The sequence below is a fragment of the Heloderma suspectum genome, chromosome 5 (assembly GCF_057233095.1).
Source record: "Heloderma suspectum isolate Gila_16-S chromosome 5, 16-S_ref, whole genome shotgun sequence".
Classification (NCBI taxonomy): Eukaryota; Metazoa; Chordata; class Lepidosauria; order Squamata; family Helodermatidae; genus Heloderma; species Heloderma suspectum.
The window spans coordinates 6,505,356-6,532,117 of NC_139462.1; the positions used below are offsets into that span (position 1 = coordinate 6,505,356).

General features: G+C 49.2%; 1 protein-coding gene across 3 annotated transcripts in view; it reads left to right on the forward strand.

Moving 5' to 3' along the window:
• The window catches only part of LOC146343544 (transcription factor COE3-like), a 106,188-nt gene that overhangs the window by 27,069 nt on the left and 52,357 nt on the right, over window positions 1-26,762 (forward strand). For all 3 annotated transcript variants that reach the window (XM_084855267.1, XM_084855266.1, XM_084855268.1), the window contains 5 exons: window positions 11,917-12,073; window positions 13,293-13,356; window positions 14,501-14,556; window positions 17,188-17,261; window positions 25,936-26,004. In XM_084855267.1, the coding sequence (XP_084711393.1) occupies window positions 11,917-12,073; window positions 13,293-13,356; window positions 14,501-14,556; window positions 17,188-17,261; window positions 25,936-26,004 (420 nt within the window). The remainder of the gene's footprint in view (window positions 1-11,916; window positions 12,074-13,292; window positions 13,357-14,500; window positions 14,557-17,187; window positions 17,262-25,935; window positions 26,005-26,762) is intronic.

Here is a 26,762-nt window from a genome sequence, read left to right on the forward strand (position 1 = left end):
TTACCATGAACCCTTAAGTCTGGGCTCCAGGCTACATTAGCTTCACTTCCTTTGGTCTGCAACTGGTCCATCCTTTGCTTCATCCATAAAAGCCTTGTTTTTATCCATTGTCTTTCTGCGGGAGCTAAAGGTGGCTCCCAGGTAAACTGAATTAAGGCCAGCTCCCCTATGAGGCCAGGTTACAGTGTTTGGGGCTGTTCAGCTTTGAAAGAAAGACGAATAGAAGGAGACATGACAGAGGTCTACAAAGTTATGCCTGGTGTGGAGAAAATGGACAAGGAGACATTTCTCTCCCTCTCTCATAATACTAGAACCCCATGGGGCCCTCCCATGGAGATGATTGGTGGGAGATTCAGGGCAGATAAAAGGAAGGGCTTCTTCACACAGCTTGTAGTTAAACTATGGGATTCGCTACCTCAGAATGGAGTGATCGCCACTAATTTGGTTGGCTTTAAAAGGGGATTGGACAAATTTGTGGAGGAGAAGGCTAGAGAATCATAGCATCATAGAGTGCGAGTGGCCTCAGAGGTCATCTACTCCAACCCCCTGCTCAATGCTGCTACTATCAATGGCTATTACTCATGATGGCCATATATTACCTCCAGCGTCAGAGGCAGTCTACAGCAGCTGCTGGGGAACAGAAGTGGGGGGGTGTTTGTGGGCTTCCCATGAGTATCTGGTAGGCCACCATGCACAGATAATGTTCTACTAGATAGACTTTTGGTCTAATCCAGCACAGCCCTTCTTATGTTCTTGCATTAAGTTGCAGCGGAGAGGAGTTTAAGACGTGCCGAGGACTGTTGGCTCGACCAGGTCTCGGGGCCAGTCCTACCATTAGGCAGAGTCAGGCAGGTGCCTCTGGCAAAAAAAGGCAGGTCTAGCAGCTAGGTCTTTTTCTTCTTTTCCATTTGTACTCTAGAGTAGGGCCCCGATCCAGATTGGGAGCCTAGCATGAAGGGGTTGGGGGGCTTTTAAGATCTGGATTGGACCTCCTGCGCCTACTCCAGAGTAAAAATGGGCCATCTCTTTTGCCTCTGGCCCCACCCACCCCTGAGAGCTTCTCCAGAATTGAATTCAGCACTTGGGCTGAAATGGGTTCAAGGCCCCTGATCTAGCCCCACATATTCCAGGACTTCTTGTGACATAAATGCACTCTGCACAGGCTTGGAGGCACTCTGTTTTGTGTTACTTCTGATCTTCAAGGGTCAAGGTATTGAAAACTGGTTTGGGGACTAATCTCTCGCTTCAGTTAATACCAGGCAAATCCTGTGTCTCCCTTCTTCTGTTCTATGTCTGTAAAGTAGATATAGTACTGTGAGCTACCTCACAGGGTTGTCATGGCAATTGCTGCGGGAAGTGCTTTGCACAAGGCTTGCCACCTTTCCATGAGAGGCAGGAATTCAACAGGTGACCTTTTCCACTCAGCATGGAGATGCAGCAAGGGGGAATGCTTCACCGACAAGAATTTCTGCCTGCCATGCAGCTTTTAAAAGCAGGAGAGCCTTGCCAGAAGAAACCAACTGCAGACTGATTTTACACCTGCCAGAATTGCTAGAGGAAGAATGTGCACAACTATTGGATCTCCAATAAAAGTTTAAAAGCAGCTGGTGGGAAGGGGTAAGTGTGGGTTTCTAACCCTTTCCCCCATGGCACGTTGCCAATCAGAATTGGGGCCCTGAAGTGGCTAGTTTGGGGGCAGCAGTTTTGATCAAGAAAATGGCAGGGTGGGAAAGAGTTAACGTGCGCATTCCCCATTTCCAAAAATGATGTGGCAGATCCAGCTGAGTATCACCTGCCCTCCCCTCCGGTTTTTCCTGGGTTACTTCCTTGGGTGCTTGAGTGAACATTAGGCCGTGGAAACAACTTTCTGGGTTTGGCAGAAGGAAGACAATTGAGGCTGCAGTCCTATGTGCCATTATGACTAAGGACTGAAGTCAGTGGGACCTGACCTCAGAGTAAACTGGCCCTGAATGGTTATGCAGGCGATAAATCTCCTGTTAAAAGCACAAGAGAAGGCCAGGTTGTTGTTGGTATATGTGTGTGTTTTATAGTCGGACAGCAACGCTAGGTGCTGCTTTGGACTCATAAAAAGACTTCATCTGCTTGGGCCTTAAATGGCTTCTCTCCGTGGGGTCATCACCACGGCCTTCTTCACTGTAACGTCCATGTGCCAAGTTCAAGCAGCAAGGCGAGGGGGTTCCACACACACCCCTCCTACCACCCCCAGGCTCCTGCCCCTCCCGATTTTCATTTTGTTTCTTAAGATTTTCAAAAAATATAATTATTTTTTAATTGGGACACTGGCAACCTGAAAAGCAAAGTGCTGCCCCCCAGCACCGTCTTTATTTGGGTTCAAAAGTATGGTTTTGTGTTTTGGAGCTCACCTTTGCCTTGTGCTTAGGTTTAGGGGTGAGTTACTTTTCTTTTGGTCTCGCCAGTTTGCCTTCTGGGAAATGAGCGTTTGTGACTGGCCATGCCCAGCATGACAGTCACTTTCTGAATGGGCAGCATCCCCCCAGAAGCCATTTTGTGAGGGTGCCCAAAAAGCCAAAGAGGTTGGGGACATCTACAATAAGGGGACACAGGGACATTTGAGGAACCCCCTTTCCCATTCATGTCTGAACTACAGTACCCTCCAGGAAGATGCATAAAACCAGGGATATCCAACCTTTTTGGACCAGTGGGCACATATAGGAATTTGAGGAACTTCTGTGGGCACCACCACAAAATGGCTTCCACAGAGGATGTGGTAAACCACATAATGGCTGCTCTGCAGGCCTGGCTAGTCAAAAATGAGCTAAAGAGGTGCATGAGGGGAGAGAAATAGTGAGGCTGGTGGGGAGGGGGAAATAGCAAGGTAGAGGGGAGAAAAAGAGCAAGGTTAGAGGCTCGGAGGGAAGGGGAAATAGCAAGGCAAAGGGGCAGAGAGGAGAGAAAGAGCAAGGCTAGAGGCTAGAAAGGGAGAGGAAGAAGAGTATCCTAACATTTTCCACGGTTTTTATTTTTTAAAAGATTTCTGAACAGGACATGGGGTGGAGAGCTTTGCGGGCACCACATTGGGAACCCCTGCATAAGACTAACCTCATGGAGCTGGCAATTGATGGTCAGGATTAAGCAGGTATAGGAAACTTTTAATTTAATTGGATAGCTTGCTCTTATCATATGTATTTTCTTCTGCTTTAACTGATGCTGCTCTCCTTGAGCCCTCAGACAGGGGCTAGGGTCACCATATGTCCTGATTTACCCAGGATAGTCCTTGTTTGGAAGGACCCTCAGAGGACAGTCCTTCCAAACTATGTGAAGGTGTCCTCTATTCAGAGGGCTGTCCAGTCCAGTCCAAAAAGGGGGAGCTCTGGGGGCCTTCAAGATGCCCATCAACACTTAGCAGCTGGACAGCAGACTGAACAGGTACACAGGTCACCTGGCCACAGCCTTCTTCCCCTCTATGGGGAGATAGACTGTATTTCTACTTAAATGACAGCAATTATTTATGCATTTGCATCTATACATATAAAGCAGCACATGCAAATTTTATGCACATCTGTGTCCTTTATTGTCCTCCTTTTTGGTGATGTTGTAAGTGGCCACACTGGAAGGGGCAAGATAGAAATTGCAAACTTGATTGATAAATAATATGTATAGGATCGGGCGGCAGATCTTGGTATTTGGGCTTTTCAGAGGTTGGCAGATATTCACCAGCCTCCACAAACCAAGCGTAGAGCTAATTCAGAGTAGAGATTTTCCAGCCCGGCCCAGCGGGTTCTTGGAAGGCCCTGCAGGGGGTTTGTCGGAGCTCGTCGAGGTCTTTTTTGATCCTGTCAGCTCAGAGTCGACGTGATAAGAGCAAGAAAGCCCAGGCAACTCTGTTACACGGCATGCCAGATTTTATTACAAGCCGATTTGAGCTTTGAGCAGACGGTCTCCCAGGAGAGAACCTGGCGGATGCAATTTCCCGTGAAACAAAATTCAGCATTCAACAGGCAAGACAGGCTGCAGGGCGGCCCACTCAAAATACAGTGCTCTGGGTAGAACTGCAAAGCTGGGGGCTCATGGGGGGTATTTTTTTTAAGCTGAAACTCTCAGGAATCCAACTTCTGTGCTAGATTCAAAATTCCACACAATGGCCTGGTTTGCACGTCATGACAAACCGGAGTACGGGTTGAGTGTGGGTTGTCATTGAATCATGGTTGTTTTGGGATTGTGCGTTGTCATTACGTGCAGCGCCTGCACTTTGGTTAAACTATGGGTTGTTAACCATGAACAACTGAGTAAGAGAACCCATGGTTTGTTTTGTGGCTGTAAATGCATCCCCCTTGCCCAGGAAACCAGACTGGTGTTACCTTGCCCTGATGCATTCATGCATAGTTGACTTGGTGGGGCAGAATGTGGATCAGGAGGAGTATTTGGCTGTGCATCTTCAGAATACGCATCCCACTGGAACGCTGGGTAACTAATTACCTAGTTAGGTGTAATTAAGTGCAACTTGAGCTTTCCTACCTCACAGGGTTGTTGTGAGGTTAAAATGAGGAGGAGCAACCATGCAGGTTGCTTTGCGTTTTGTGGAGAAATGGCAGGATATAAATGTGATAGATGGTAGATGGATGGATGGATGTAGAGGCTGGTGCCTCCAATGCCAGCAGGGTGGTGAATCTGCTCTGGGTTTCAGTCAGAACTCTAAAGGAGCTCTCCAAGGTGCTTCACTACCCCACTGGCATTGGAGGCCTCCACTGATAGATAGATAGATAGATAGACAGACAGACAGACAGACAGACAGACAGACAGACAGACAGACAGACATCAGAACTACCAGCACTGTCCTGCACATGGCTGGAAACGTTGGCCTGGTTGCCTGAGATACTGGGTGGGATCCAGTCCTTCTCCCTGCTCTCTGCACACAGCAGCAGATTATGGGAACTGTGAGTGTGGTGTGTAAAAAATACACAAAAGGGTACAAGGTTGGGGGGAGTTTCAAACATGTTTAATCCCTCTCCTCCCACCACCAAAATAAACAAACAAGAAACCCTGCAACTTTTCTTGCACTGAAAAATCCACCTCAGAACAATTCTGGACGGCTCTCCACCAGCTGCCTTTTGCAGTTCTGGGGGTCCATGGCATGTGTCTTCCGAAGGCTTGGGGGAATGTTCCCCTCTTTTGGACAGTTTGTCAGCTGCAGGAGTCAAGAAAAAAAGAATTTCTGAGCAGCCGGATGTGTAGCAGCTCAATGACTCCCCCCACCCATGCCATCCGCCCCTTCTCTCAGCGAATGTCAGGTGATTAATTTCTCCAGACACTATAGAGACTTCCAGACTAGCTGTCCATTTCCCCCCCTCCCCCCGTTCATTTAAAGAATGGTCTTGAAGATAGGACATGATCTTCCAGTCTCTCATCTTCTTCCCTGGGCCGCATCTATCGCAAGGCGGCTTGTATTCCAGCCATCAGAGCAATAATCAGGCAACAGCAGCATCCTCACCCTCCAACTGGATCAACAGAACAGGCGCAATTTGTGTTCCTGGTGGCTGATGCGTGCTGGCACTTCCATGCCGGTTGTATGTATTTTCTGCCATGATCTTTCTAGTAATATCTCACTATAACTTTCACACCACAGTGTAAAGTCAAAACCTCGGATACGATCCAGCCAAAGCTAAACGTTTCAAAGACCCATTGATGTCAGTGGGAAAACTACAGGGGCATGCGTGAATCCTTCCCACTGAAACGGTTGGGATGTCAAAGTGCTTTTCTTTGGTTGTCACTTGCCCAGAAAACTCATAGAACAGAAATGAGACTAACCCATTGCGTTATTAGCTAGCATTCTGTTTAACACTCCGCCATCCAGCAAAAAACTTCTTTTCATTAAAGTTTGCCTCAGCCCAGTTGGGATGAAAGTGTTTCATTTAGATTTTAAAATGTGGGGTTCCATAAGTAAATGCAGAGTTAAGTCTGGGGTCGTCGTTTCTAGGAATGATCTTACCAGCGGCAGCTGGTGGCTCTGATGTCATTGAGGCAGTAAATCCTCTCCACTGACATCAGAGATACCAGCCTCCGCCGGATCTTACTGTATTTCTGTTCGTTGGTTTACTTGTTTGTCGCATTTATATCCCATCTTTTTTCCAAGGAGCTCAACGCAGTGGATGCAATCTTCCTCATCTCCTCTCCATTGGTATCCTCACAACAACCCTCTGAGGTTGGTTAGGCTGAGAGTCCATGACTGGCCCAAAGTCACCCAGTAAGCTTCATAGCTGATTGGGGACTAGAACCCAGCTCTCCGAGACCCAGTCCAACACTCTAACCACTACACCACACAGTGTTTTGACACTGAATTGCTTGGGAGCTGGCAACCTTGTCAATTGTTGCATACTCTGTTTTGAAATTTTAATCACTTGGAGCGGGCTAAGTCGTAGCAATAAATTGGATGCACTTATGATATTTGACTGCTAAAGAGCCAGTGTGGTGTAGTGGTTAGTGTTGGACTGGTCCTCGGAGACCTGGGTTCTAGTCCCCACTCGGCCATGAAGCTCACTGGGTGACTTTGGGCCCAATCACTGACTCTCAGCCTAACCTACCTCACAGGGTTGTTGTGAGGATAAAATGGAGAGGAGGAGGATCATGGATGCTGCCTTGGGCTCCTTGGAGGCAAGGTGGAATATAAATGCAACTAATTAAGTAAGTAAGTATGCATACCAGGCTTTTAGTAAATGAAGCTAGTGATTTGAAGTAAGGGTTTCAAAAATATTTGGGCAGGGGATTGTGCAACCCAGTTCTCAGTGTTGTTTGGTTCAGACTGCAGTTCTATCCCCTCTCACCTGGGAGTAAGTACCATTGAACTCAGTGGGGTATATTTCTGAGTAGACATGTACAGGTTTGCACTTCTAATCATCTAGTCCAAGACAAATGCCAAACTCCATATTAGCGCAATTCCTTTATTAGGTCAATCAGAAGATCACAAAAATTGTTCAAGCTTGCGAGAGCTCTAGATCTCTTTGTCAGGCAAGATGTTACAAAACATCTTTACAAGTCATTCCTCTTCCTCAAGCCTGCTTTTTGTAACATCTTGCCTAATGAAGACATCTGGAGATCTCAAAAGTTTGCACAATTTTTATGATCTTTTGACCTAATAAAGGTATTACATTAATATGGATTTTAGAATTTTTCTTACAGTCAATACAACTGTCTTTGTTTTTGCTTATAATTCCAAGACAGCTTCAGTCATTGCCAGTCGGTTTCTGAGCCAATTCAGGCTTCCAGTTCTGACTTTAACAGTCTGTATCCTGAGTCTCCAAGGGAGAACCTTCTCTCCTGTGTTCCCTCCCCAGGCTATATGAAAACCCCATGACATTCTGTTCCAGTTACTATCGTTTTTAGAGGTCAGATTATCCTTTATTAGCATCAGAGCCTTTTCTGTGGTGGCCCCAAACATCTAGAATTCTCTCCCTCAAAAGGCTCAGATTGCATCATCTCCCTTCTCCTTTCCAAGACAAGGGGGAAATGTATGTGCTCCCTTGAGCTTGTGGAAGATGCTTGATTGGTCCTTCATCTGGATTGTTTTTGCTGCTGCTCTTATTTTTAGTTTTTTGATTTATTGTTTTGGATGTGCAAATGTCAAATCGTTATTTAAAAACGTCTTATTGTAAACTGCTTTGGGGATATGTTTTACTGAAAGGCAGTACACAAATATCATTAAAAAAATAGAACTAACTTCTTGTATACACAATGCCCAGGCTATTAAAAAACCTATCTGCTGGGCACCTAGAAATCTGAAACTCTGCCTTTTCACCTTTTGTACATGGCCAGAGGCCTAAGCATTTGATTCTAGCTCCTAGGATTCTGAAATGGTCATCAGCCCTGCTTACACTGGAGCAACCTTACCCAGCCTGGTGCCCTCCAGATGCTTTAGATTTCAACTCCCATCAGCCCCAGGTAGGAGAGAGAGTGGTCAGAAAAGCAGGCTGTTGTAGTCTGACCCATTTGGAGGGCACCAGATGGAGACAAGTGAGATAGCCTATCAGTTACCTGTGCAGATTCTTGTCTTCCTGGAATATATGACAATATCTCACCGCGCAGGTGACTGAACCCTAGATCCGTAAGGAGAGCCATCCCATACAAAGCAGGTTCCCTGTGCATGCAGTTTCATGTGGTCCCCACCACCTAGAGTGGCCATGCCTTTCAGCAGAGGCATCTGGTATTTTTGTTGCCTGCACCTCTTGGATTTCTGCCCGTCATGCAGATGTTAATGATGCGTGGCGGTGGTGATGGTAGGGTAGTAGCAACCATAACCAGACATTGCTCTTCTGCTTTCATGAATTGGGGCTGAGATCCTAAGCTGGAGGGGCGCGATCCTTCTGCAGTTGGCATAAAGAGCCAACAGGTGGCATAGTTTTATCAAGTGTGCCTGGAAATGCTGTGCCTCTCTCCAGCACCAGCAGGATGGGCTGATGGGTCCATGTGTTAATTGGTACAACTTTCCCCTCACCCTTGAGACGAGGCCATCCTTGACACGAGAGGCTGGGCTTTTAAAAGGAGAAAGCCAGGCACACCCAGAGCCTTTGGGGGCCTTTATAGGCAGCAAGTCAACAGGAGAAGCATCGTTGTTGCCACTACACTTAGTATTTTACTAGGTAAAATCCATGTCAGCTCCAGTAATCCCATCACTGAATCTCCCTACTGGGGAAGGTTGCATTTTCTTGCCCCTCATGCAGGTAAACTGGCACAGGAGCAAAAACGGTGGCTGCCCTCTCACTTCTAGCACTTTGCACAGTCACTGATGCCTCCTTCCATGTCTCATTCCAACTGGCAGATTGTCCCCAATTCTCTTAATGCGAAAAAGAAAACAAACATTTTAAAAAATCAGGAATTCTCACTAAATTGTCTCCAGATGTATTGTGTGATGTTCCCAAAAGTGACTGGTTATTGCACATTTTGTTTCCTTTTCCCCTTCCCTTTCCTGGTCCTTTTGGGGGTTGCCAGGCTTCAGCCCAGACAGCTTGCCCTTGTGTTTAGTGGCGTCGATGCTGCAGGAGAGGGTCGCCTCTCCTGCGTCTCCAGCTCCCCTTCCATCACAGAGCTGTCATCCACCCTCCTCCCCCATCTCCTGAAGCAAGCCGGGCTTGGGTTGTTACTGTGAAAGAGGCAGGTCATTCCCTTGGAAGCCTTCTGCCCTTCTGTGGTCATTTAGGGGTGTTGAACCTCTTTCAGCCTGAGGGCTTAATTCCATTTAGGAGAAGCTCTCGTAGTCCTGGGTGGACAGGGCTGAAGACCAAAGAAGGCAGGGCCAAAACAAAAAAGGCAGGACCAAAAATACAGCACGTTTTCACTTAAAGCTCTCACTGACAGTAACTAGGCCTTATGAGAATGCGGGGGGAGCAGTGCAAAAGCTGGGAAACTATGACTGCAGGGGAAGGTGGGTGGGGCCATGGGAAGGGGGGGTGGCTATCTGGGTGGGCCAGATTTGGCCCCCGAACTTAAAGTTCCCCACCCCTGGATTAAACTGTGGGGAGCGCCTGTCTGTGATTTTATATCTTGGTTGAAGTTGGGCCCTCTAGCAGTGACAATGCCGTCAGCGGCGACCACAGGGCTGGCGAGGCGAAGTGTCATCCAAGATGTGCTCCCTGGGATCCCTTTCTAATGTGGCCAAAAGCAGTGGGGTGCCACTCTTGGGTTGTGGATGATCGCAGCCTTGTGGCCCAGCACGTCCCACTGCCTTACCAGTGGTTCCTCTGCACATCAATTCACTCCTGCAGTGCCCCGCGCTTGGAGTGGCCAGATGTGTCGGGCCATCCCTGACCTGCAGTGCTTGATCGAGCAAATGATCTGCGACTCCTTCTTTCTCACCTTCTTCAGCTTTAGCAGGTTTCATGCATTTCGGAATAATAACAATAACAACAATATTAGTAGTAGTAGTAATAATAATCATAATAATAGTGGCATAGCTCAGTAGTCCAGCACCTGCCTTGCATGCAGAAGGTCTCAAGTTCAGTCCCCAGGACATGCCACCTCTCCCGCACCATACGTTTTAGTACTTTTTAAAAATTACGTCTCTTTACTCCTTTCAGTTGTGCGTAGGCTGAGCGCTCTCGTGCTCTCGGAGGATGCGCAAAAGAGTGGGGAGCTCCTGTACCTTTAAGAGTGGTATTATAGAACTCAGCCTTCTGGCAGGTAGTTCTTCTCACCCTTGACTGGGAAGCTGCACCAGCCCACATTCTGTCTGCACTCCAGCTCTCAAAGGCACAGGAGCCCTGCTGTGCTGCCCTACTTGGCATCTGATTGCTCAGTCTGGTTTTGGAGAGTGAAGGGGCTGGAGGGTGATTCAATCTTCAGTCGGCGCAAATTCCTGCCATGCCATCAGCCAGGCATCCTGACTGAATGATCAGCCACCCTCCGTGTGCGCAGCTGCTCGGACGTAGGCTTTGAACATGCGCTAATTATGCATATATGGCAGCGTGTGACTTCTCAGGCATTTCTCTATTTTTAGCTTGGGAGGAAGAGACATTTTTCAGTGCTTCTCTGATCTCAAAAACTCAGGGGCAGGTCACAGTTCCTAGAGCTGACCAAAGGCACTCTGCACTTTATTTAATTAATTTACTCTGCTGGTCTCTTCTATTGATGTCCGGCTCTTCCTGTGAGGAGGTCAGAGAGAAGCATCCATCTGGCTCCCAAAGTGGTCTCCCATCCTTGTCCTGTGCACCCTTCATGTCAGCAATTAATTGCACCTTATCACATGTGTTTATTAGGCCAGTCTCTGGCTCACTGAGAGCCTTGATGGGACTTTGAATAGGCAGGACCTCCAAGCCTTTCAGGCCCCCAAAGGACACATTTTAAAACGACCACTTGTGCATGCTCCCAAGCCTTACTCTTACAGCAACCCCAGTAGATGTGTGGACAGCATGACCCTTTTGTGTGCAAGCAGTGCGCCTCGAAACCTGAGGGTGAAACCTTAATGTAAGCATAGTGCTGCTTGGATGTGTATTTTAGCTTAATGACTGCTAGGGAGCAGCCGTCTTGTGGCAAAAACAACAGACTCTTGTGGCATCTTCAAGACTAACAGTTTTATCATGGCATGAATCTTTGTTTGCTGGGGTCTCGTTTTCAGATGCAGAACAAGAGAGGGAGAAAAATGGGACAGAATGAGACAGAGGGAGGAGACACATGGTGTGCTCATGCACACACAGACAAGAACGATGGTCATTTATACTAAAAAGTGGGGTTGGTGGTGGATCCCAGGATCTGCAAACAACCCACAAGATACCTTCTCCTGCCTTCCCTAGGTGCTGTCCCATCCCACCTGAAAAGGCTTAAAATGATTGTGCTAGGGGACTGTACAGAGCCTGTTTGGTGATGTCCCCAATGTTTCGGACAGCTGTATGTACTAGATTCCAGACTTTTAGGAAGTCAGCAAGGCCATCGTAAGCTTTTTTTCAGGAGTTGCTTGATTGAAGTGTTAAAGTCCTCTATGGCCTGGGTTTTTCATATCTCTGAAGAACCCTCCATTTACATCAGCCTCTGCCAAGTGCGTTGGACTGCAACTCCCATCTGCTGGAGTTGCAGTCCATCACATCTGGAAGGCTGCTCTACATCCTTCTTTGCCTGTTAAGAGCAGGCAAGACCCTGTTGCACTTTTTGCCCTTAGAGGAGGTTTTTGTATCTGTGAGGTTTTGGCCTGGGCCCTTTTCAGTTCTGGCCGCATTCTCCTGGAATGGGGTCTTTGGCTCTTTTCGTTGATGTTCAGCCTTGCTGGCATTGAAGAGGGATTGTGAAACCTCCCCTTGCCATCTGATTTCATGCTGAGCCCTGTTGCCAAGTAATATCAATGACTGCTCCAGTGGGAGTCAACTGTTGCCCCAGACTGGCTCCCCAGTGGAGGCATCACCAGCCATTTCCCCTCCCCCATCTCAAGACTGGCTCTCTCTTCCTTTCCCTCCGCAGTGGCGTTGGACTGGCTCGGGCCCACTTTGAGAAGCAGCCGCCCTCCAACCTCAGGAAGTCCAACTTCTTCCACTTCGTGCTGGCCATGTACGACCGGCACGGGCAGCCGGTGGAGATTGAGAGGACGTCCTTCATTGACTTTGTGGAGAAGGACAGAGTAAGAAGCCAAGCGGGCTGTGCGATCGTTTCTCCTACCCTCCCCGCCGAAGGCTCGTGGAATCAGATCAGAGACATCCTCTCCAAACGGCAGGAGTCAGCTCAGGGCAGACACCGCCATGTGGCTTTGGTGCAAGCCGCATCAGCTATGCGCCTTTTCCCAGGCAGTGCCCTGGAAGTCAGCTGCACCTCTGGGGCGCTGTTGAAAACGTGGTAGCTGCCTGGCGCCAGCGGAGGCTGGTGGCTCCCATGTCAGTGGCGCGGTGAATCCGCTCCGGGTTTCAGTCAGAGCCAGTCAGAACTTTAAAGGAGTTCTCCAGCTCCTAAGACTTCTAGACTTTAGACTTCTGACTGGCTGTGACTGAAACCCGGAGCAGATTCGCCGCACCACTGACATGGGAGCCACCAGCCTCTGCTGCCTGGCGCTAGTGCGTTGTGTATTATAGGCCCAGGGCATGCACTGACAGAGGGCCCTGCCTACGTGGTTGGGCCCCAGCCACTGCCCAGCGATGGTGCATCGTGGCATCAGGTGAGGTCGGATGCCCCGGTAGAGCAGCCTCATGCAAAGGGGACCCTGGGGCTCTCCACCGCCAGCAGTTGTGTAGAAGAGGGGATTCCAGCAAGAGCAACAGTGTGGCAAGGCTGTCATCCAATGCCTGCTTGCCTGGGAGTAAGCCCCATTCAACTCAGTGGGACTTACTTCTGGGTATACCTGCACAGGGTTGCCGTGCGGGAGCCTCAGCAACAGAACAAGAATTCCTCTCTTTGAGTCTCACCTGCACTATGAACTCTGAGAATGGCCTCCTTCCTGCAGTTTGCAATATGGGGATGATATTATATTTATAGAATCATAGAACCATAGGGTTGGAAGGGACCTACAAGACCATCGAGTCCAACCCCTGCTCAATGCAGGAAGCCTGATTCCCAGGCGGTCTCCCATCCAAGTCCTAACCAGGGCTGACCCTGCTTAGCTTCCGAGATCGGACAAGATCAGGTGCATCCAGCCCTTTGCTCTCAAGGCAGCATACATGATTGTCTCTCCCTGCCAACACACATGTTATCCACACAACAACCCTGGTTAGGTTAGGCCAGGAGAGAAAGTGACTGGCCCACGTTTGCCCAGAGGGAGCTTCGTGGCTGAGCAGGGATTTGATCGGGGGTCTCTCCAGTCCAAGGAGGCAGCCTTTCATCACGTTGCCCCTCTTTCCGCCTTCTTCCAGGAGCAGAATGGAGAGAGGACCAACAACGGCATCCACTACCGGTTACAGCTGCTGTACAGTAACGGTGAGGAGTGCGTGGTCAGGGCAGGATCCTGGGTTCCGAGCAGCGTAGTTCCAAGCAGCATAGACAATGGCGTATGGATTTTTTTTTTCAGAGCATCAGAAGTGGTTTGGAAGAGGAGGGTGCCTTTTGGCATTCCTGAGGCAGATTCCCAGGATGAAAGAGGGCAGCCCCAGCTCCCTGAAACCTAGCCAAGTGCATCTGGGCCAAGTGCTTCACCCCAGCACTAGATTACACTCCTAAATTGGGCGAGAGGGCCAGATCTGTCATCACCCTGCTGAGGATGCTGGGACTAGAGATGCTGGAGAAATTCGAGACGGATTAAACTGAGCTTGGATTTCTAAGAATCCGGCCTGCGGAACCTGCTGCGGGGCGACCCCCTCAGGCCACGCGGAGTCCATGGACTTTCAGATCTTTTTCTTTAACTTTCCCAAAATGTATGCATATTTGTTTGTAGGAAAATTCACAAGTCTCTGCTGAGACTGGTAAATATACACAGGGAAAGTTGAATACGCTCAATGTTACGTACTAAAGAAAATCATGTAAATGGTTGAGACCCCTCTTATGGAATTATTTGTGCATTTTTCTGCATAACGGAAAAAAATTGCGTCCGTCTGTGAGCAGACGACGGAGCAAAAGGCGCCTGACAATCCGTGAAACACAGACAGAGCAGATTTTACACGATCCATTCATCCCTAGCTGGGACCCATCTCTGAGATCGTACTCGGCTTCCGCCATGGGTAGCGGTGTGGTTTAAGATGCACACTTGGGAGCCTGGTGGCGTTGCAGAGGAATTTCCGCAGTGCCCTCTCTCCGGTCCTGCACAGCGGCCATATGGATATGGTAGTTCTGCATTTCTGGTGGAGCAATGAGGGTCAAGGATCCAGAAGGCTCAGCGCCGACGCTAAACTACAACCCCCAGAATTCTAGCGGGTGAGGAGGGAAGCCATGACAGTCCAGACAGCATAAAACTGCTGCATGTTTGTAGTGTAGATCTATGCAGAGCACTGTCAGGCGGGAAGGTTGTCAGCAAATCCAAATGGAGCTGATGGATCCTTTGCCACCGTTTTGACTTACGGCCTTGGTTGCTGCCTCTACCTTTCCAACCCAAGAGTCTCCAAATTCATCTCTCTTCGCCTCCCCATAGGACTCCGGACCGAGCAGGACCTCTACGTGCGGCTTATCGACTCCATGTCCAAGCAGGTAACAGCATCCAGTGCTGGAGGGGCGGCTTGGGGGGCACCCCTGTTTCTTTATCCATATTCAAGAGGGCAGGGTGTGTATTGGGGAGGGGGCTGTATATGGGTCCTTGATATGTAACAGGAAGCAGTTCTTCACGCATTGCTGCACGGATGCACAGAGTGTTGCCTCAAATGTGGCGATCAGGGTCATCACATTGCAACTTGGGAATGATCCACTCAACACTTTATTATTTATTTATTTATTTATTTATTATTTGAAGTATTTTTATGCTGTTCCTCAGCCAAGAAGGCTCTCAGAGAAGCTTACAGATAATCAATTAAAGACAGTCCCTAGGCTAACAATCTGAGAAGACATGACACATGGGGAGGAGGGAATGGAGAGGGAAGTGTGTGTGTGTGTGTGTATGCGTGTGGCGGGTGTTAAGTCTTTCAGCAGGGCTGGGAGAATGGCCCTGCATTTTCCTCTCATCTCCCTCCATGCAGCCTGCTGGAATGGCTGCTAGAATGGCTGCTGGAATAGTGTACAACATTGGTGTCCTCCAAAGCATGCTGGGAATTGTAGCTTGGTGAGGGTGCTGAGAAAGACCTCTCTTTGCAGAACTACAGTTCCCAGGTCATCTGGGAAGAAGGAATAAATATGATTAAAGCATTTTAAATCTGTGGACCGGGGCTAGTATCCAGTGTTAGTCCTATGTAGAGTGGGCCCATTGAAATGAATGGTGCAAGTTAGTCGTGACTAACTTAAGTCTCATTCATTTCAATGGGTCTACTCCACGCAGGACTAACATTGAATGCTACCCTAGGTAGGTCCCTGGAAAACCTGACCTCTCCTCTGAACAGTGAAGAAAGGAAGCCGGCAGGGACAGGGATGGGCCCGTTGGTGTACGGTGGAGTGGTAGTACGCAGGTGCCACCCTACTCCAGGACAGCCTTCCCCAGCCTGGTGGCCTGAAGACCCTTTGGACTTCAACTCCCATCAGCCCCAGTCAGTGGTCAGGAGTGCTGGGAGTTGTCATCCAAAACCTCAAGAAGGCACCAGGTTGGGCGACGCTGGGCTTTACAACATGCTGGATAGGGCTGACGGAAGCTGCAGTCCAACAGCATCTGAAAGGCCCTGTCCTTGTTACAGATGGAGCTCAGCTTTGTCCCATGCAGGCAGGATGAGTGCAAAAGGGAGTAAGTTTGGTGCACTTCCAAGCCTCCCACCCACCTTGAGGGAGGAGCCCAAGGGAGTCAGCCCCCCTCTTGCAAACAATTGGAAGGTGCTTCATTAAGCTTCACCATCATCAATCAACACCGCTAATGAGAAGGCCTGTGCCGGCCTGTGTCATGGCTGACGCAGACAGCATGAGAGAAGCCTTGCTGGTTTAACACCTACTTAGCACCAGGAACACAGAAACATCACAGCCCTTCTCCAGGGGGCTCACTCGGGGTGGCCCACGTTGTGCTCAGTTTTGAAAACAACAATGCCAGCGCCGAAATGGCAACTTGATTCTGTGCCAAGGAAGGCTCGCTCCTATGACCCATGTAGACCATGCCAAGGAAGGCCATTGGCATGTCTCCCGCCTCACATGTCCCCCCTCTCCCCAGCCACGCCAGCTCACTACACAGCAGCTGAGGTTTTATCAGGCCTCGCTTCCTGTGGGCTCTCACCTACGCGTAGTTTGCACTGAAGTGATCTGCCTGTACCTGGGTGGTGTCCCATCAACTCGTCACACACTTCTCTTCGGACCAAAATGCAATTCCATAAAAAAATAAAAATCCCTTTACATAGAAAATGTGCACGGATTGGATCCAGAGTTAGTCATACTTAGAGTAGAAAGTGAAATCAATGGAACTTAAGTTTGTCATCATTAGCTCAGTTCCCATTGATTTCAATGGATTTATTCTGGCTGTGACGAAATCTGGATCTCCCCCCGCCATCTAGCTTTGCATTCTTCCTGACATGCTAGCTTTCTGTGTGCCAGGACCTGTTTTGAACAGAGGAACGTTCTAACATGCGGAGGAGGCCAAACACAGGTTGATCCCCTCAGTGAGAACAAAGCCTTAACCCCAAAGGTGGCAGCTTTCAGAGGAACACACCTAGGATTAGCACAAAGGTCACACATAAAGCAACCTTTAACATTGAAGTGGGACTTGCTTATCTATTTCATTTCTATACTGCCCAATAACCGAAGCGCTCTGGGTGGTTCACAAAAATTAAGCTGGCTTCCAAGCAAACATGCTCAGGGTCAAGCTATATGTGTGAATGCTTTGAAGTGTTGGGTGTAATCTGTCCCATTATCATCCGAGAATAGGATTTCATATGTTCTGCACGGTGCAGCACCCAAAGGCTGGAACGGCACATTAAAGGCAAGCATTAGGCGATGCAATGCAGAATGTTGGCTGTAGCATGTAGCTCTGGCTTGAGAAACTATTCAAGGTTATAGTCCTTATGACTGTGTGGTGGAAATTCACACCACATGTCCTCTGGTTTCCACGATTTCTACCAAGTGTGTGTGTGGGGGGGGTAATCAGTAAGCATGCACTTAGCACATGGAAAAAACACCATGTGCTGCAGCATCCAGGCTCTGAGCTTTCTAAGGCCGCATGTCTCACTTCAACCGTCTCCCTCTCTTCCACTCCATTTTCAGGCAATCATCTACGAAGGGCAAGACAAGAACCCAGAGATGTGCCGTGTATTGCTGACCCATGAGATCATGTGCAGGTGAGCCTTTCCCCCTTCTGAGTGGGGGGGGGGGGAAGCTGGTGTAATCCTGCATGGACTATGCAGCAATCACCCATGGCTAACTTTTATTCTTAAGAGGATTTGGAGTGAGTACTGTGTGGGGAAAGAAGAGGGGCCGACCAAGGGCAAGGTGGATGGATGATATTCTGGAGGTGACAGACTCGACCTTGGGGGAGCTGGGGGTGGCGACGGCCGACAGGAAGCTCTGGCGTGGGCTGGTCCATGAGGTCACGAAGAGTCGGAAGTGACTGACCGAATAAACAACAACAAAATGTGTGCCATTCTGGCATCTCGACAAGGATATCAGGGAAAGAGCAGCTGAGATGATCGTAGCGCTGGAGCAACACCCCCGGCAAAAAAGCTTTAAGGCAGAAAAGGGGTGAGTGGAGGCTCATGATAGCGATTCATGAAATGATGCATTGGGCTGTATCCAACATTAGCCTAATTTAAGTCCTGTTCATTTCAGTGGGTCTACTTAAGTAGGGCTGACACTGGATACAACCCATGGCATGGGAAAAGTTGTGAGAGAGCTGTTTGTCTCCCTCTATCATAATGCCTGAAACCCATGGACACTGATTGGCAGCAGGCTGAAGACAGACAAGAGGACGTAATTCAGTACACCATGCACAAATAATGTAGAAATTTTGCTGCCACGAAATGGGTTGATGGCCACTGGTGGGACCATCTTTTTTTTAAGGGGTTTAGACAAATTCGAAGATGACGGGTTTTATCTATGGGCATTAGCCATGAACGTTAAACTGAACTTCCATGCTCAGGAGCAGTACGTCTCAGCATCCCAGTTGCAGAGGGAACAGACTGCAGGGGAGGGTTGTCGACTTCATGTCCTGGTTGCAGAGCAGGGGAGAGGGGCTTTCCAGACTCATTCAGTTGTTCACTTCGTTGGCAGCAGGATGCTGGGCTGGGTGGATCCTTGTGCTGACCCAGCAGAGCTTGTCTTACGGCAAGGGTGCTGAACCTTCATTCCGCAGGCCAAGTCCACCCAACTGGGGGGCCAAAATCAGCCATCCGGAGTTCCCCAAATGGCCACACTCCCTTCCCCTGCCCCCGCCTTTCCCGGACCACCAACTGTTTGGTGGTTTCCCAGGATTTGCGCAGTAGAGGCTGGTGATCTGACGTCAGTGGGGCGGTGAATCCGCTCTGGGTTTCAGTCAGAACCAAGAACATCAGAAGAGCCCTGCTGGATCAGACCCAGGGTGCCTCCAGCCCAGCATTCTGTTCACACAGTGGCCAGCGAGCTGCCCAGGGGAAACCCACAAGCAGGACAGGAGTGCAACGGCACCCTCCCGCCCATGTCCCCCAGCAACTCTAAAGGAGCTATCCAAGGTGCAAAGCAGTAAAGCCTTAGGGGAAGCATTTAAGGTGCACCAGCCTCCACTGGGTTTGTGCAGCCCCCAGCCCCATTCTAAAAGCTTTAAATGCTTCCCCTCAGGCTTAGTTTCTGGCATTAAGTGCTTTAAGCTAAAGTATGCTGGCATTTTTTATACTTCGGCTTCGCCCGCCACTGGAATGCAGCCCCAAGAGCTCCTCTGAAATTGAACTCTGTTCTCGGGCTGAAAGAGGCTTCACACCCTGGTCTCATGTTCTTAACCACTACTACTAGGAGGAGGAGTACAGTTTCATGCAGTGCCATCGGTTTTCAACACTGACTGCGTAGAGCCATCCCAACGGGCCAAGCCAGGGCCAGGAATGCATCAGGGCTCTGCAGCTCCTGTCTTCAGCCACAGCTGTAGCTTGACATGCCACACTGTTTCAGGTGAAGCGTTTCTTGACCGAAAGGTGCAGCCACGAGGAAATGGCTTGCCTGCAAGATTTCCAGAGGGTCACGTTGCTGTGAAAAGCACGGGAGCAGAGCCAGTTAAAGAAGAAGTGCCAGCAGCTGGATGTAGGCAGTGGGTGGCCTGGCTTGCCGCTGTGGCGGAACTGGCCCTGCTTTTGGTAGCGCCCCAGTCTCACCTCCTGCCTCAAACCACACAATCCAGAGTCTCACCAAAGGGACCTCCTCCTGACCAGTCTGGTGGTGGGAGACTCAATGTCTGAGGACCCCTTGCATCTGGAAAACTAGCATGTCAGGCAGACATCCCTAGCCTGGTTTGGTTTTCTCCCTGACATCCTAGCTTTTAATGTGCAGGGATTTTTTTTCTTAATTGGGGGGACATCCAGATATTGAATCATCCACTTACAGCCTGAAATGTTGCAGCCCCACCACAGATACTTCACAGTAAGCGGCCTATTGCAGTTGTGACGATATATGTGTCAATTGCCCCTACTGCTGGCTGAGGAATGCTGGGAATTGTAGGACTTTTCTCCACCTAAACATGCATAGGATTGCTCCTTCGGGGGACCAAAAGCCAGAGGAGTCTCCTCCGTAGCCAGGTGTAGTTGTTTCTGGGCAATTGAGGTGTGTCAGGCTTCCTTTGTAGCCAGGTGTACAAGACAGGATGGGGAGGAAGAGTAAGGTGGAGCTGCATGTTACGTCTGAACCAAGGCGTAGTGTTTGAGCTGCTGTGTGTTGATAAGAAAGTGCTGCCTGTGCTGTTTGATCCAGGGCTGCCACAAATACTTGCTGAGTTTAGTATTCACTTTGAAATTAGCTTATTTGCAGCCAAACTAATTATGGGGGTGCGGGGGGAGATACTCACTTGGCTGGCCATTTGTATTGTTTCTATGCCCTTTCGTTGCACTGGCCACTCCTTCTTCGTACCAGTTTTCTTCTTCTTCTTCTTCTTCTCCTTCTCCTTCTCCTTCTCCTTCTTCTTCACCTTGACTGCAGGGGCCCATGTGAGTACGCCTGGCCTTATGGATGGCTGGAAACAAAGCCACATGGCTCTCCACAGCCAATTGGATTAAACAGCAGTGAGGGTAAATGCGACCAAGGACAGTGAGGGCATATGGAAATGATGCCATGAAGCCAAGGGAGGCTGGTGGCTCCGATGTTGGTGGGGCGGTGAATCCGCTCCGGGTTTCAGTCGGAACCAGTCAGAACTCTAAAGGTGCACTCCAAGATGTGAAGCATTTAAAGCCTTTTGGGGAAGCATTTACAGTACAAAGCACCTTGGAGAGCTCCTTTAGAGTTCGGACTGGTTCTGACTGAAACCCAGAGTGGATTCAGTACCCCACTGACATCAGCGCCACTAGCCACCACTGCCAGAAGCTCAGCCAGCAGGGTAAAAGGCATCCAATAGGCACCCAACTAACAGGAATGTGATTGTTGTTGTTGTTGTTCAGTCGTTCAGTCGTGTCCGACTCTTCGTGACCCCATGGACCATAGCACGCCAGGCCTTCCTGTCCTGTGCTCTCTCCCGGAGTGTGCTCAAGTTCATATTCATTGCATCGGTGATGCTATCTAGCCATCTCATCCTCTGCCGTCCCCTTCTCCTTTTGCCTTCAATCTTCCCCAGCATCAGGGTCTTTTCCAGAGAGTTTTCTCTTCGCATTAGGTGGCCAAAATATTGGAGCTTCAGTATCTGTCCTTCCAATGAGCACTCAGGGTTGATTTCCTTTAGGATGGACTGATTTGATCTCCTTGCAGTCCAGGGGACTCGTAAGAGTCTTCTCCAGCACCACAGTTCGAAAGCATCAATTCTTCAGCGCTCAGCCTTCCTTACAGTCCAGCTCTCACAGCCATACGTTACCACTGGGAAAACCATAGCTTTGATTAGACGGACCTTTGTCGGCAGCAGGAATGTGATAACAATGGACATTTTAGAATCACCCCATATGGGGGATGCTTTTCAACACTCACTAACATGAACAGGAAACTAGAGATGCAATTTGGGCTCAGCCAGAGTTTGATCTATGGTGGCTGGTTCACATGTAGAAGTTGCAGTCCTGGAGTGGTTGACAGTGAGTGCTGGTGTAGGCATAGTGGCTGGGAGAATGGACCACGACTCGGTAAAGCCCGGTTCGAACGTCGCCTCTGCCTTGAACTCCGCAGCTGAGGAGCGCTATGCTCTCTCACCCTCAGCCGCCCCGGCCCATCTTCAATACGGGGGTTGATAATACTGCCGTACTTTACAGGGCTGTGGTAAGGATTGCAGCTAGGTAATGGAAGTGAAGGGCCCTGAACTTGAGAAAGTGTTAGCCAGACATTAAGAATTATTAACGGGCATGTATGAATACCAGCCCTATTTATGGGGGGCTGGTTTTTACAACCAAAGGGGGATGAGTGAAGAGTGTTGAATTCCACTCCTTTCCCTGCCTTGCCTCCCCATGGTTACCCAAGACCCTTTTCTCCGAAACTGGCTCTGACACTGGAAGTGAGCCAGTTTGGGGGGTGGGGAGAGGAGGGACCTGCAGTGATGGAGCATGGGAAGATGAGGCGGGGACAGGTTCAGCTGAGGTGCAGTTTTCAATTCAAAACTTCAAGATGCACCCCCCTTCCATTTTGTAAATCAATGTCCTGCTTGGCCCACAGAGGACCACCATAACCCAGGCTAGCAATGCACCGCTTGCCACACTACACCAGCCATCGGAACCCGCCTTGAGCCATCAGCCGAATGCCGGGACATGGGTCGATCCAGTGAGATGAGGGTTGGGAGCATTTCCTTTGCTCCGCCAAGTTCCCTGGTGTCCCATTAACGCCTGCCTTGTTTACGACACTCGCGCGCGGTGTTTGTGCAAATTAGCACGGCTGCCTCGGAGCCAACTTTCATGGCTAATTGATCTCCAGGAACCTTGCTAACGATCCCAGGGGCTAAGGGAATAGATGGCAGTAGCGGGTGGGGAGTATGGGGTGGGGGAGGTGAAGCATCTCAGCTCAGACACCCTCGGTTTTGTTTATGCAGCCACGGGTGGAATTGCAGCTCCCCCGGCGGGAATGGGGTGAATTTAGAGCTCTCGGTTGTTTATCCGATCAGTTATTAATTACATTTAGCACACGTGACGGTACCTGGTGGAATTACTAAAAGAACTGAAAATGGATGGGGTTCTCAGATGTCATGGCATCGAAGCGTAGGGCGTCCTAAAACTGAGATGCTTTCACAAGGGACCATAAAATCACCTTCTCTGTTTTCCTGCATCTGGGATGGTGTCACAGTAACCCACAGGATCCATGTTGAAAGGATAACTCTTTTCTTTCATTGCCACACTCACCAGTTTTTGTGTGTGAGAGCGGTTGTGTCCTGGTCCCAGAGAGGAGCCCGGGTGCCTTTCCTTGTGCCAAAACCTGACATTTGGTACACCTTTTAGAGCATGGCTAGCTTTTTTTTCCCTTGACTTGCCCCCTTTTTTCTGGTGGGCCTTTTCTGCTTTTTTCCTGGCAAGAAGATGAGGAAACCATCCCTGATGAATGTTTGCCTGTCACGCAGCAGAATCCACCCAGCCCATATGGGTAGATACTTTATTGATCAGTTCCTAGCCAGTTTGGATGCAATGAGTGGGCTTCATCAGGTTGGCTAGGATCTGATCACTATAGTTGATCAAGAGCCTTTTGTGGTGCAGTAAACAAGACTGAAAAGTAGACCCGTCCCTTGGGTATCCCCTTCTTTACCCTCCTTTGCCTCATAATAATACCACTGCTCCCTAATACCACTGTCTCTACTGCTCTCTTTATTTAAAAAAAAAAAAAAGCAAAGAAAATTCAGATCAGTTTTAAGATCTGTACAGTAAGAGAAGAAGAAAAAAAAATGTAATCTCAAAATCAGCACCCCAAAAATTGCTTGGAGAGGGGAAAGCAGCAGAGAGAGAAAGTGAAGAGTTTGGATGAATCCAAGAAAAAGAGCTCGTTCAAAAGGGGAAGGAAGGGGCGCTAACCTAAAAGCTGGAAGACATGTCCAAGTTGAAGCAAACCAGTGAAATTCTGCCGAGTTAGAGGGCATTTGCCAGGAGTCTCATGTCCGCTGTCAGTCACTTTTTCTCACCCTTAGCTCCAGTGTATTCTGGTTGTCAGGACTGTCAGTTCTGGCTGGGAGGAAAAAATAGACTACAAAATTGAAACAGATCCCCATCCCCTGTGGTTTTATGGGGTTTGGAGTGCTTGTTTAGACTGTCCATGGCCCATTTCACACAAACGAGTCAGTCTGCTTTCTCCACTTTTGATGAAGGGCAGCTGATTGTGTGAACGAGCTCCCAGGAAAAGCGTCCCTGGTTTGAGTTGTTCTGAAAGCAGTGTCTGTGGTGTTGGCCTGTTCGCCCATGCGGGTTGTCGCTGGAGGTTGCTGCCTTGAAGTAATGATCTTCAGGGCTGGCCCTACTGTTAGGCAGAGCAAAGCAAGCGCCTCAGGCAGCAGATGCTGGGAGATGACAACGAGGCATTGGCCCTGTGTGCCAAGTGATCTCTTTGTACCTCCTAAGTGAGCCTACTGCCTTTGGATACAGTGGAGGATGCTGTCGTATTGATAAGACAGACTCATCTGCCAGTCCAGTCAGCTTTTGTACGCGGAATGGAAGGGGCGCCTTCTTGTTCTTTGCCTCAGGCAGCAAAAGGTCGTGGGCCACCCCTGATGATCTTGCATGTGTGAACCAGCCCTGCGATGACTAGTCACAATTGAGGGGATCTGCGGGGAGGGAGGGGAGAAATGGTGTGTGTTTCTATGCATGTGTGTAGGTTAAGTGTCAGTGGGGGCGAATGGACAAACTCGATGCAGCTTAAAAACAAAACTACTTGAGGGCGATAATTTCACCAGGGCAAACCTAAGCCGGAGAGGGATATGACCGTGTGTCTCATTTCTTAACTATCCAAGTTGTTTCTGTGGAATTTAAGTGTGGCAGACTTACTCTGGATTAATATCTACAGCAGGTTTCCCCAACCTGGTGGCCTCCACATTTTTGGACTACAACTCCCATCAGCCCCAGCCGGCAAGGCCAATGGTTAGGGACACTGGGAGTTGTAGTCCCAAACATCTGATTAGTAGAGGCTGACCTGGAGGTCCTGCAGACTTTTAAATATCTTGTTCCCATTCCTGGAGAGGACTGATTTTATTTGCTTTGAAATCTTTAGTGGAGGCGTTGACATTATTGTTATCCTGTGTGTTTTTGCACTTGTTGCATGATCTTTGCTTAAAGATTATTGAATTGTGATTATGACTATTAGTAATAAAGTTAGGTTTTATTTAGAAAAAATAAGGCGGGGGAAGAGTGATAGTATGCCCCATGTTGAAGACAAAATTATTCTAAAAGGGCAGAAGGTGAGGTGCTGTGGGGTTTGTTGCATGACAAGGGTGGTACTGAGGATTAAACATTAGTCATAGTGATACTGATGTTGTACCGTCAGTGTCTATGGTGCTATACAGCAGAGGTAAAGTGCACAGTGTATCATTGGACCCCTGCCAAGGCCCACATGCCAGGAGGGGGCCTGCTGTGGACCCCAGAGCCCCTGGTCCCTTCTCCTCCTGGCTTTTTCATCGTTGTCACCTGCCCTCTCCAAGTGTGCAAACAGTGGCACGAGCATGAGCAAGAAGGTGTCCGCACTTGCCTTATTCTCGCCTTCCGCGCAGTGGTGCGGATTGGGCCCATGGGGGCGGAAGAAAATAAATAGGCAGTGTTGAACAGTGGCAAGGAGGAGCGGGGCCACTGAGCTTAAGTTTCCCTGCCAAAATCTGGAGCTGCTGCTGCTGCGGAACATAATAGCATGAGCTAAAGAAGATCCAGTCGTTGCCACCTGGAGCTTACAATCCAGAGGCCAAACCAGATGGCACAGTGGTAGATCTCGGTGTTTTGAGCACAGATCCAACACAATCACATAGGAATGGGTAGGGGGAGAGACTGTGTTAGACACAGCAAAATGGGTGTGGAAAACACCCACACACACACATTATCTGCAGCTTACCTCCTGTGGGATGTACATCCAAGTAAACATGTTCTAGGATTGGGCTGCCCATATCAACAGAGGCTGGTGGCTCCGAGGTCAGTGGGACAGCGAATCTGTTCCGGGTTTCACTCAGAACCACTCAGAACTCTAAAGGCGCTTCCGGATAGCTCCTTTGGAATTCTGACTGGCCCTGACTGAAACCTGGCATGGATTCACTTCCGCAGTGACATTGGAGCCACCAGCCTCCACGCCTATGTACTAAATCCTCTTCTTTCTACCAAGGAATATTCAAGGCCTCTCTACTAGGGATGGGCAAGTCTGTCCATTTTGGTTTCTCTCAGTTTCTCATTTTTCCAATCTTCGGTTTAGTTCATCCTGAACTTTAAGGAAAAAAAGTGTTTCATAAAAATGTGTGTGCATTTTTGTGCCTATTCCTCCTAATGCATGCCCTTTTTTGTACACAATTTTGTACACAGGGATTTTTGCAAGCGCTTTTCCTAATCGGATGCATTTTGAATGTTATTTCCACGAACATGCTCATTTTTGGTGCACTCCTCTTAATATAAAAATTTTTAATCTGCTTTGGGGGGGGTTGGGAGGGGGGTTACTGGAAAACTCCGTTGCCAAATAAGGGAAAGTGTGAATTTCGAGGCCTTACTGAGTTTTGGTTTGCATATTAGTTCAAAATTCATAATACTGAATGATTTTCTCTCTTCCCTGCCCCCTGCGCCCCCGTCCCTAACTTGTACGTCTCCCTCCTGGCCTGTATTCTTTCCTTTGAAACAAAAATGATATGATAAATTAACAGCATACTGATGCCTTCTGATGCCTGCGTGGCCCGTGCTCCTTCCTGACTGGCCCCCTCTGTCCCTTCCACCCTTTCAGCCGCTGTTGTGACAAGAAAAGCTGTGGGAACCGCAACGAGACGCCCTCGGACCCCGTCATCATCGACAGGTAAGGAGCACCAGACCTCCCCGGGATTTTATTTGAGGCCTGCTGGTGGCACCTGTAGGGTTGGAAGAAGCTGATTCAATTACTCCGTGAAAGTTTTCCGCCATGGAGCAGGAACAATGCACAAGCGTTGAGCCTCATTCTGTGCACGAGGCTTCCTTCTCCGACCTGGTGCCCTCCAGACCTGCTGGACTGCAACTCCCATTATTCCCAGCCCATGGCCATGCTGCCTGAGAATGATGGGTGTTGCAGTCCCACACATCTAGAGGGCAACAGGTTTGGCATGGCGGGCGTATGGAAAGCACTGCAGTTCAGTGGCAGATGTTTATATAATAATTGTCTGAAAAGCAGGATAAAAGGCAGTACATCTACTAGACCTCTAGAAGTTCTTCTCAGTCCCCTGCTGGATTCTCAAGATCTTCCCAGGTGCTACCCACTGTTTTTTGCAGTTGTATCTCTGTTACCCCTGAGGACTAGAGACTTGGTTTGTTTGTTTTAAAGAACCGAGTGCTGGGTTTTTCAAGAGGTTGATTTCATCAGCAAATAGGAGCTCCTGTGCTTGTTCCATGTTGTCGAGGACAGATGGGATTCACACCGACCTACCTGCTGCATATTCTCCACATGCTGACAGGCAGCCACACATGCGCCTGCCCCACGCTCTGGGTTCTCACGTGCTGGCCTGCTTGCTCTTCTGCCCCCAAATCCAAGCTTCTGTGCACCCCTTCCTCTCCGAGCCCGAGCACCTCTTCACCTTGCCCCAG